General features: G+C 43.3%; 2 protein-coding genes across 2 annotated transcripts in view; both read left to right on the top strand.

Moving 5' to 3' along the window:
• Window positions 1–368: 368 nt before the first annotated feature.
• Window positions 369–3,797, top strand: tmem9 (transmembrane protein 9). Its single transcript, XM_083657206.1, has 6 exons — window positions 369–443; window positions 697–812; window positions 934–1,025; window positions 1,163–1,271; window positions 1,798–1,929; window positions 2,130–3,797. Exons 2-6 carry the CDS (start codon window positions 723–725, stop codon window positions 2,271–2,273), a joined length of 567 nt encoding a protein of 188 aa, XP_083513332.1. The 5' UTR covers window positions 369–443; window positions 697–722; the 3' UTR covers window positions 2,274–3,797.
• A 1,871-nt stretch (window positions 3,798–5,668) lies between these two features.
• Window positions 5,669–10,000, top strand: part of LOC310794979 (dihydropyridine-sensitive L-type skeletal muscle calcium channel subunit alpha-1-like) — a gene marked incomplete at its 5' end in the record, with an annotated part of 37,749 nt that continues 33,417 nt past the window's right edge. Inside the window, 2 exons of the mRNA XM_083657004.1 lie at window positions 5,669–5,853; window positions 8,493–8,598. Coding sequence (XP_083513130.1) covers window positions 5,669–5,853; window positions 8,493–8,598 — 291 coding nt within the window. The remainder of the gene's footprint in view (window positions 5,854–8,492; window positions 8,599–10,000) is intronic.

Consider the following 10,000-nt stretch of genomic DNA (forward strand, 5'->3'; position numbering starts at 1 on the left):
GCTTGGCTAAAATTTAAGCTGAAACCAAGTTTAAACTAAACTAGAAAAAAAAGTTTGTGGAGAAATGCATAGGGGACACACCTAAAAGAAGCACAATGAAATCAATCCAATTCCAATTTTTAGAGTACAGTAGAATAAAATCCAATTGAAAACAAAGAAGTAGAATAATCCTGGTGAGTTTGATTCTGTGTGCGAAAAATAGAAAGAGACAAGATAGAGCACCAGGAAGTAACCACAATTTCTTTCTATTTATCAGATTTGAATTTTCTTTACCATCTATTTCTGTATTCTTGACTGTCCAGTAGGTGTCAGTGTAGGTACACGAGTCGAGTCCTCTTGCGGTTCGGTGACGTCACACCACGAAAACCCGGAAAAGAATGAAATACAGCGTATATTCTTTCTGAATGCCTAACAAAACCAATTATTGCAGCTACTGTCGCGACGTAAGTTAAATGCATTGCTATCGCGACTTTTGTTTCTACATTAGGCTAATTTCTGACATAAACTGAGCTGCGGTAGCACGCTAGCAGTTGTCATTTGTTTTGCTAATGTATTTACTACGTTGCTACTAGCTACTATGTAGCGTTAGCTAACTAGCCTGCTGCTATGCTATGCTATGCTATGCTATGCTATGCTATGCTATGCTAGCACGACTGACTGGCGTTTAACATTTTTACCCCATGATTTTGTATCTAGCGCAGATCGTCTTGCCTGTGGTCAACATGTCCTCCTGGAGGGAAGGACGCTCTTTTGTTGTGGCCACAGTCGTAACTCTGCTTCTGCTGGAGGCTGTCGCTGTGGCACAGGCGAAGGTAAATCACCAACACCCCTGCTGCATATACTGTCATCATAATAATTAGCGTATTAGCATAATTAGCGATGTTGTTGAGGGAATTCACCTTGACTTCATTTTCTGGTTCATTCAAATGGCAGAACTTTGAGGATGTGCGCTGCAAGTGTATCTGTCCGCCGTACAGAAACATCACTGGACACATCTATAACAGAAATGTCTCCCAAAAAGATTGGTAAGATTCTCAACAGCAGAATGCAAATCCCACTGTGCTGTATAGATACTGTTGAAACATTATCCCACAATATGTGGAAATATGGTTGTATGTCTCATCAGCACTGTGCCCACTGTACAGTTTCATGTGTTTTCCAGTAACTGCCTCCACGTAGTGGAGCCCATGCCAGTGCCTGGTCATGATGTGGAGGCTTATTGCCTGCTGTGTGAGTGCAAATATGAGGAGCGCAGCAGCAACACCATCAAGGTACCGCTTATTTCTTCATCCTGCTCGTCGGTCGCTTAACATGAACCATGCATCTCAAACACTGTCAAGTCTGTTGTTGTTCACTATGTCTGCAATGCTATTTAATTCAAACTGAATTTTAGTTGTGGGAGAAGTCGGAAAATTGACCTCATGTCAGCGTTTTAGGCTTCATTCATTGACATCTAAATTAAAATAATGTCCATTAAATGTTTGACACCCAACAAACAGCATGGTTGCCATAATAATTGATATCGGATGATGAAACTGAGTTTCCACTTTAGATTATTTACTAATTTACTACTACTATTTCGTAGCCTGGGTAAACCCAGCCTCCACGTGACCTCTATGTGCTATAGAGGTCACCTGGATGCTGGGTTTACCCAGGCTAACTATTTGGACTTATGAATCATATCTGTTTCAATCCAAAATTCTGCTGAGGAAATGAAGGGAAACTGCGTTGTGACTTCAGATACTGTCAAAAGGGACTTGTGTTGGTATTATTTTTTCCCCTACCTGCCTGTCCCAGGTGACCATCATCATCTACCTGTCTGTTGTGGGCGCCCTGCTGCTCTACATGCTGTTCCTGCTGCTGGTGGATCCGCTCATCCGCAAACATGAGCCCTACACCCAGCCCCTGCACAACGAGGAGGATGCTGAGGTATAGCCCCACACACACACACACGCACGCACGCACACAGACACACACACGCGCACACACACACACACACACGCACGTGCACACACACACACACACACACACACACACACACATACACAAAAACAATCTGTGTGCACATGTATGTTATTGAATTTGAATATGAAGTGTAGTTCTTGATTTCACCTGTTCTCTGTGTTCAGGAGATGCGTCCGCGCGTGGACAACGCGCAGGCCAGAGGCCAGGCCACCATGCTGGAGCGGGTGGAGGGTGCACAGCAGCGCTGGAAGAAGCAGGTCCAGGAACAACGCAAGACTGTTTTTGACCGCCACAAGATGCTTAGTTAAACTCCCATGGCTGATCTCAGACCAGGACTAGAGTAGGTAACCTGCCCCAGGCTCAGCGCTATTACACTCTCACCAGCTACATCGTTACTACTCCCCTTTCTCATTTCAATGCACCACACCATCTGAATTACTATTTTCCTCCTCGTGGAGAAACTAGGAATACTGATCTATCAAGATCAGTTTTTTTTATCATAATAGCAGAGCAATATAGGCTAAGTTGTTGTTATAACTGCTAGCCTCCACAATCTCAAATCATTTCAGCAAACAAGCAAGCAAGCTTTTTTCCAATTTTCCAATAATAACGCAATAGGTTTGGAATGTTTGCCTGTGATGTTACAACTTAGCACTTTTTTGGCTATTTAGGCACCGCTCCGACAGCCCATACGCTTTCTCGTGATGTGTTTTGTTGTTATTTGCCAATTGAATGAATCACCATGCCGTTTTTTCTCATAGAAATTACTTTTCGTGCGGTTACCTCGGAACAGGTAAGCTTTATGTTTGTGAATGGTCCGCTCATTGCATAGCGTATTAATTATACCCTACTTGTGCTATTGCCAAGCAATGCACATTCCCTAGTCTAGCACTGTATTTAATAATTTTGACTCATCTCATTGCACGTAAATGACCAAGGCATATTTTGGGTATTATTTGTACTAACAGGATTGTTACTTTCTTAGTTTTGCCTTGAAATTGTGGCTTCATAGCTTTGACATTGCCTAAGATAGCCCCAATAATGTGTCTTTTTCCCTTTCTCTCTCTGTATGGGAGAGATTGTAACACCAAACTTCATTGCAAAATTCACCAAGTTAACCGTTTGACTCGCTTATATCACCAAACATACACATAAACATACTTGCGAAACGTAACTCGTGGCAGCGTCCACCGAAAGATTTGGCGTACAACTTTGTATCGTGAAATTACGAGTGGATCGCAACAATTTTGAAAGTAAATCATGTTCTGTGAGGTTTGTGTAAGGTAACGTTATTTACTAGTTTTTGCAATGAAGTTTGAGATATCATTCCGATACGAAGAGAGAAATAAAGAACGTATCTCTGCCAATAGAGAATGTTGAATCAGTTAAGCATCATGTGCTGCTAAGGAGTAGCGGCACTGGGGACGTCTCGTGGCTGTGAATAGCGCCCCCTATGTGCATCGTGGTGCGTCAGTAAATTTCGCCCCCTCGCCTTCCTGGGAATTTTTCAGTAAGTCGCAGAAAGGCCCAGTGGGCCTACATTACCTCACACACAAGTGAGAACGGGTGAACTTTATTTATTTATATTGACTTTGTTCTATCACTGAAACGTTTTTGCGTACATTGTTTTAATTTAAAGCTAATTTGATATCGCTGGTATGATGCATTTTGTCGTTTTAAGAGCTTCTTTTTTTCCCCGTCAATGTTGTGTAATAGATGTTTCTCTCCAGTCTGACTGGATTCGTGCACTGAATGTTTTTTGCTCATGTCTCAATATAATCTGCTCGGTGTAAAATAAAAAATACTCTGCTTGAGTATGAGATTTTCCTTTATTGGCCTAAGTTTGTTTTCATCAGAATTTGGTTGCGGACTCTTGTCTTGTCGCTGGTGCTGTTGATCAGCACTAGGGGGCAGCAGAGTACACGTTATGTGGTTCCCTCCTTTTGCTCTGTGTTGTATTTTTGAAATGCTCGAGTAGTTCAGAGGAAGCCACCGAAGCACTTTTTTTTTGGTCATCAAATTCATTCTTGAATTTGATATGTTTTTCAGTTGTGGGGTAAAACTATTTCAACAATCTAAACTCCTGATAAGATGTCCAGTCAATTTGGGAAGTTGTAAGCTGTTATATTTACAGGGTACCCACGGGTCCTTCCTTGAACGTTTATGAATTTGAGGAAAAAAATCAAGGCCTTGAAAGTTTTTGAAAATAGACATAATTAGACATGAGTCATTGAAAGTGGTTGAATTTATATATTTTGTGCGTGAATTGGGAAGTTCTTTTGATATTTTTTTACTTCACCGTGTAACACAGCACAGTTAAGTGTTCACACATTCAAGCCTCTCTCTTTCTAATTGTTGTCTGTGAGCTTCTGTAAAACTTTCTAGTTCTCGTGCAAATTCTCAGTTTTGTAAGTAACCGTAATCAACCTTGATTCGTGTATCAAACTACGTCATGTTGCGTCCATGAATTTGAGGAGATTGCGCCAGGAAAGTTCTTGAATCTGATGTTTACGAAGGTGTGGGAACCCTGTATTTATATTTTTTCATCCCCATCCAAACTCATTTCTTGGAGTGTGGCTCTCTAGGGAACTCCTCCACCATGTGTAAACACCGTCTGTTATGTCAGAGCGCTGGGGGATTCTGTGGGCCGGCTAACCCAAGTGGGTCTCTTCAATCATGTCTCAGCCTTGCGTGTTTTGTCCCGTTGCTGTGATCCAGACGTCTAAACACTGTCCTGTATCTGCACAGTGTCACACGGAGAGAAACACCTCTCCAGTCTCCTCTCTGCTCCCTTCTTCTCCTCGTTAGTTCAAGGGTGCCAGACCGGTGGCCAGCCGGAGAGCAGCTGAGTCTTTGATGAGGGAGGGGGGCTCGGCTCTCTCAAGACCCCCCCCTGAACTACTGCTTCTCTGTGTAGGAATTTAGCCAGGGACAAGGGCAAAGATGCCCCCAAGAAATCTCAGAATGCCCCTAAAAACCATGATCATGGGGCAAAAATTGCCCCCAAGATTTATATAATTTTCTTCTCATTCCATTCATTTAATTTCCATCTCTAACACACACTCAACACCTGCAAGCTGGTTGCCAGAAGAAGATGAACACATTCACACAAACAGTGTGCTGTTGTCCCCACTACGCTTGAGCAACTTTATGCAGTAAATACTTTTTTTAAGTGCCCCCAAAATCGTGTAAATGCCCCCATTTTCTAGAACGTGGGAGCAAAATTTGCCCCCAAAATATTTGTTCAATTTCCTACACTGCTACCCCACCCCACCCCCCTTGATCCAACCTACCCCCATCTTCCCCCACCTACCCCCACCCCCCTCATAGCCATCCCCAAGCATGGCCTGTCAGTGGTTCAAGTCTATATTTAAACTACGACAGGGCCAACTGCTCCTCCAACCGCTCGGGGCTATTATTTTTCCCTGCCTAGGGGACTTTTCTGTCAGACGCCCCTGGCCAGGAGTTGAGGCCTGTGTGGCTCCGTGCGAGAGAGTCAGAGGGAGAGGCTGCAGGGGGACGCGAGGAGCATCGGAGGAGCATACACACGCACACAGGACCGAGGAGGATCCGGGGAACCCAGGGAGCCTTCGCAAAACAAAACAGGAAGTTATAATACCGCGTCGTCTCGCTTTTTGGAATATTCGGTGAAGGGGACACATTTCTCCGGGATAGAGGCTTCGATCCTGAGGAGGCGTCAAAGATGGCGGCCATCGGCGAGGCGGCCAATCCGGACATCATGAGCGAGGAGGACCTGAAGAGGAAGCAGCGGGAGAAGCTGAAGAAGCTGCAGGCCACGGGGGGGAACCCGCGGCCCGCGCGCTCCCTCTTCGTCTTCACGCTCAAGAACCCCTTCCGCAAGGCCTGCATCAAGATCGTGGAGTGGAAGTATCCTTCGCACCGTGCCACCTCGCGCGCACACACGCACACGCACACACACACACACACACACACAGTAACACACACACACCTGATGTTAACACAGTGAATTGACAGCTGCTAACTCGTCCAGCTGTGGTCTGCATGCCCAAGCCGAGGCTCTTTCAAATCTCTGTTGAGGGGTGTTAAGACTTCTGTTATGTATCTGGCCGGCCCCGTGTCACCGTCAAGTATGTAACCCTCGTCTGTTCACCAGCAGGGCGTCCTGGCTAACCCCCCGAGCTATTTAGATCTGGCAGACACAAACAAGAAATAAAGCCACTTAATTTAGTGATAAGTGTGTTTTAATGTGGAAAGATGCTATAGTGGACTCCAGGCTTGACGCTGGGAAAAATGGCTGCTGAGTGATGTTGTCCCTGTAGGGGGGTTTCCTGCTTTTAGTCTGATGTCTATTCCCAGATAACACATGCTCATACATACCTTCCATCTGAAATAGCTTGTGATGTGATAGGCATTTTGTGGTATATTGTCAGGGGAGGGGGGGAAACCCCCATATCTTCATAGCTGGTGAAGAAGTGGGATATTTGGAATTATGGCAGTTGGAAGAATGAGCGTTGAATTTTAAACGTCGGTGCGGAGTTGATGAGTTCTCAACTCTTCAAAGCGGTTTTGTTGATTTTATTTGTTGACGTGTGTCGTCTTATTCTTGAGATCTTTGGCTGTGCTTTAGCCGGGGCTGTGTGCTCGTGCTCGACCGAGTCAAGTGAAAGTTTTACGACGGTAGTTTAATCACATTGCTATGCGTTTCCATAACCCCCGCAGGCATTAGGTTCACTATTCACCGCAGAAGAATGTTCCAGAAATAGATTTAACCCCCTTTTAATACTTCAAAATGTGTGTTTTCTTTATTCTACCAATGCCAACTGACGTTTGAATGGATTAATAATATCTCACAGTAGATGGACCTGCTGTCTCTTTTCTTGATCAGTTGTGTGTTTTTAAATGGCTCAGTCATATTCTGGGGCTGTGCAGCTGTCCTGTGGCATCACAGCTCCAGACATGATGCTGAGCTGGCAGGGGAATTCTCTCACGTTGCCCCCTATGGGTGAGAATGGGCCTGTGCAGCAGACCGGGTTACAGCAGTTGGGGCCCGTCTGTCTGTGTGGCAGATTAATGGGCTGTTTTAGGTGCGGTGTTTCAGAGAACATCAAGACGCACCGCTGATCGATCAATACCAGCAAGGCAATAGAGAGCCAAAGTGAACGTCACTTCCTGCTTCAGCGCCGTACCGGAGATTTTCATCCGCCATTTATTTTCCCATAGACATTTAGTAAAATGCTTATAAAAAAGAGTTTTACTTGGTCAAACCAAACGGTTCAGATATATTTAGAATCGGGAGAGACCGCATAACATTTCACTCAGACCAAAACATAAAAAAAAAAAACAGGTTTAAAGGAACACTCCGCCCATTTTCAACCAGCTTTGTATCATTAGAACATCAGTAGTATATCAGAAAACTGTAAACTGTTTTGAAGTCTGTCATTTAATTTGACAGTTATTGAGTGTTAAAGTGTGGACCAGTGACATCACTGGTCCACACTAACTCAAATTAATAACTCATTAACTCAAATCAACTCTCAATAACTGTCAAACTATTCATCATTCATCTAGTTTGACAGTTATTGAGAGTTGATTTGAGTTAATGAGTTATTAATTTGAGTTAGTGTGGACCAGTGATTTAACACTCAATAACTGTCAAATTAAATGACAGACTTCAAAACAGTTTACAGTTTTCTGATATACTACTGATGTTCTAATGATACAAAGCTGGTTGAAAATGGGCAGAGTGTTCCTTTAAAGAAAATATTTTTTCGACGTTTTTAAAGTTTTGGTCTGAGTGAAATGTTCTATGGTCTCTCCCGATTCTAAATATAGCTGAACCGTTTGGTTTGACCAAGTAAAACTATTTTTTATAAGCATTTTACGAAATGTCTATGGGACAATAAATGGCGTAGAAAAATCTCTGGTACAGTGCTGAAGCAGGAAGTGACGTTCACATTGACTCTCTATAGAGCTGTTTGATATACAGCGTCTTTTTGCCACATTGAGACAGAGAACAACTGGTACAGATAATGCTCCATGTATCCTCTAAAACTGGCACTCAACCCACAATTGTTGGCCTTTTTATACATGTACTGGATGAGTTCAAATATTTTTTATTTGATTTTTTATTCAGTTTGCATTCGTGAGATCAACACAAAAACATCAATAAACATAAAGACAAAATACAAAACCTATTACACAAAACATACGGTACAATGATGTTCATTCACAACATTGACAAGACGAATAAACAAAGATAAGATTTAACTACTGATCCCAAAACCCTGTGCGTGCATAGGGCCAACATAATCCATATGAGGTATTTGCATTCTAATCAGGTTCTCTGTTTTTCACCAACACATATCATTTTCATTCAAATAAATACTTCCATTTCATGACATATCACATAATTGCAACACAAGCTCAAATAATAGTGCACAGTCTTGCTAAATATGGCCAACGTACGTAAGCATGTTTTGGGGGATGTGGTGTTCTGCCGTTCTGCCTCGTCCGTGTGTCGTTCTGATCCTGAGCTGAACCTCCAGAACCTTTGAGTACATCGTCCTGCTGACCATCTTTGCTAACTGTATAGCTCTGGCTGTGTTCCTGCCCATGCCTGAGGAGGACAGCAACAACACCAACACAAACCTGGTGAGGACGCATGTAACACACACACACACACACACACTTCCACGTAGGACTAAATTGTCTCTATATGAGGAGTAGGGCTGCCACTAACGATTATTTTCATAATCGATTAATCTGTCAATTATTTTCTCGATTAGTCTATAAAATGTCAGAAAATGGTAGTAAATGACGGATCAGTGTTTCCCAAAGCCCAAGATGACGCCCTCAAATGTCTTGTTTTGTCCACAACTCAAAGATAATATCAGTTTACTGTCATACAGGAGTAAAGAAACCAGAAAATATTCACATTTAAGAAGCTGGAATCAGAGAATTTAGAGCTTTTCTCTTAAAATTGTACTCAAAACGATTATAATCGATTATCAAAATAGTTGTCGATTAATTTTCTGTTGATAGACTAATCAATTAATTGTGGCAGCTCTAATGAGGTGCAAGCGTTTGTTTATTATATGACTGATAACTCCTCAAAACCCACCAAATACTTTACTCAAGATTGAACACAGTTCAGTTCAGAAGCGCCCACACATTCACGCCTCTCTCTCTCTTTTTAATTGTCTGTGAGCTTCTCTAAAGCATGCTATTTCTCATCATAACAATTCTCAGTTGTTGTAACAGTAATTAACCTTCATCTGTGTGTCAGTCAGTCAAACTATGCTGTGTTGGGTGCTTGAATTTGAAGGGAATTGGGCCCGGAAAGTCCTTCAAAAGTCTTTGAATTCGATTTTTAAGAAGGTGTGAGAAGAACCCTGATAATGTATTTGTCCCTTTTGAGGCCGTGGGGTCAAACAAGTCCACAGCCAACTGTTTCAGCTGGTCAGTTGGTCCCGTGAGACCCGTTTACAACATGCCTCCAGACACAAGTCACTTCTTTACTCGGAGCTTCATCAGAGGATCGTGTCATCACGATGTGCTCGTGGTTGATCCATCTCCCTTCACAAACAGGCTGTTGAAGAACATCAGGGATCACAGGCTTGAGGGATATTACCAGTACGCAGCATCTGATGTACATTGAATTTTTCCCATGGCGCTGGGCCAGCAGGCCCAGCCGGGGTCAGAATATGGCAAAGTCAGGACACTCAGTCAGTCGGTCGGTCAGTACGTCACTCACTCACTCACTCATGAATGTTTAGTGAAGGGGGCGGAGCTAGGGATAGGAAGGTCGTAGAGAGTCGGAATTCGAGGGATGGGTAGGGGGAGTGGCTAGGGGGGATGTGGGTGGCGGGCGCGGGCGTGGCGCCATAAAGCTGAACGGCCACACCACGGCGCTGTGGGCTTAAAGGTTTGTGCTGGTTTCCTAAGTGGAAAAAGCTCACAGAGTAGCCAGGGATGTTCAACTGACTCATAAATAAATAAATAAATTAGTTGATCTTGCACTTTCTGTCTGTTTTTACACATAATCTGTGCTCAT

This window comes from Poromitra crassiceps (genome assembly GCF_964638095.1).
Source record: "Poromitra crassiceps genome assembly, chromosome: 20".
Lineage (NCBI taxonomy): Eukaryota > Metazoa > Chordata > Actinopteri > Beryciformes > Melamphaidae > Poromitra > Poromitra crassiceps.

Bases quoted from the DNA above. Each gene is read 5' to 3' on its own strand.
- tmem9 (XM_083657206.1), top strand. From the start codon at position 723: ATGTCCTCCTGGAGGGAAGGACGCTCTTTTGTTGTGGCCACAGTCGTA. The intron at 813-933 runs GTAAATCACCAA...TTCAAATGGCAG, and splicing joins TCGCTGTGGCACAGGCGAAG to AACTTTGAGGATGTGCGCTG. The intron at 1,026-1,162 runs GTAAGATTCTCA...TGTGTTTTCCAG, and splicing joins AATGTCTCCCAAAAAGATTG to TAACTGCCTCCACGTAGTGG.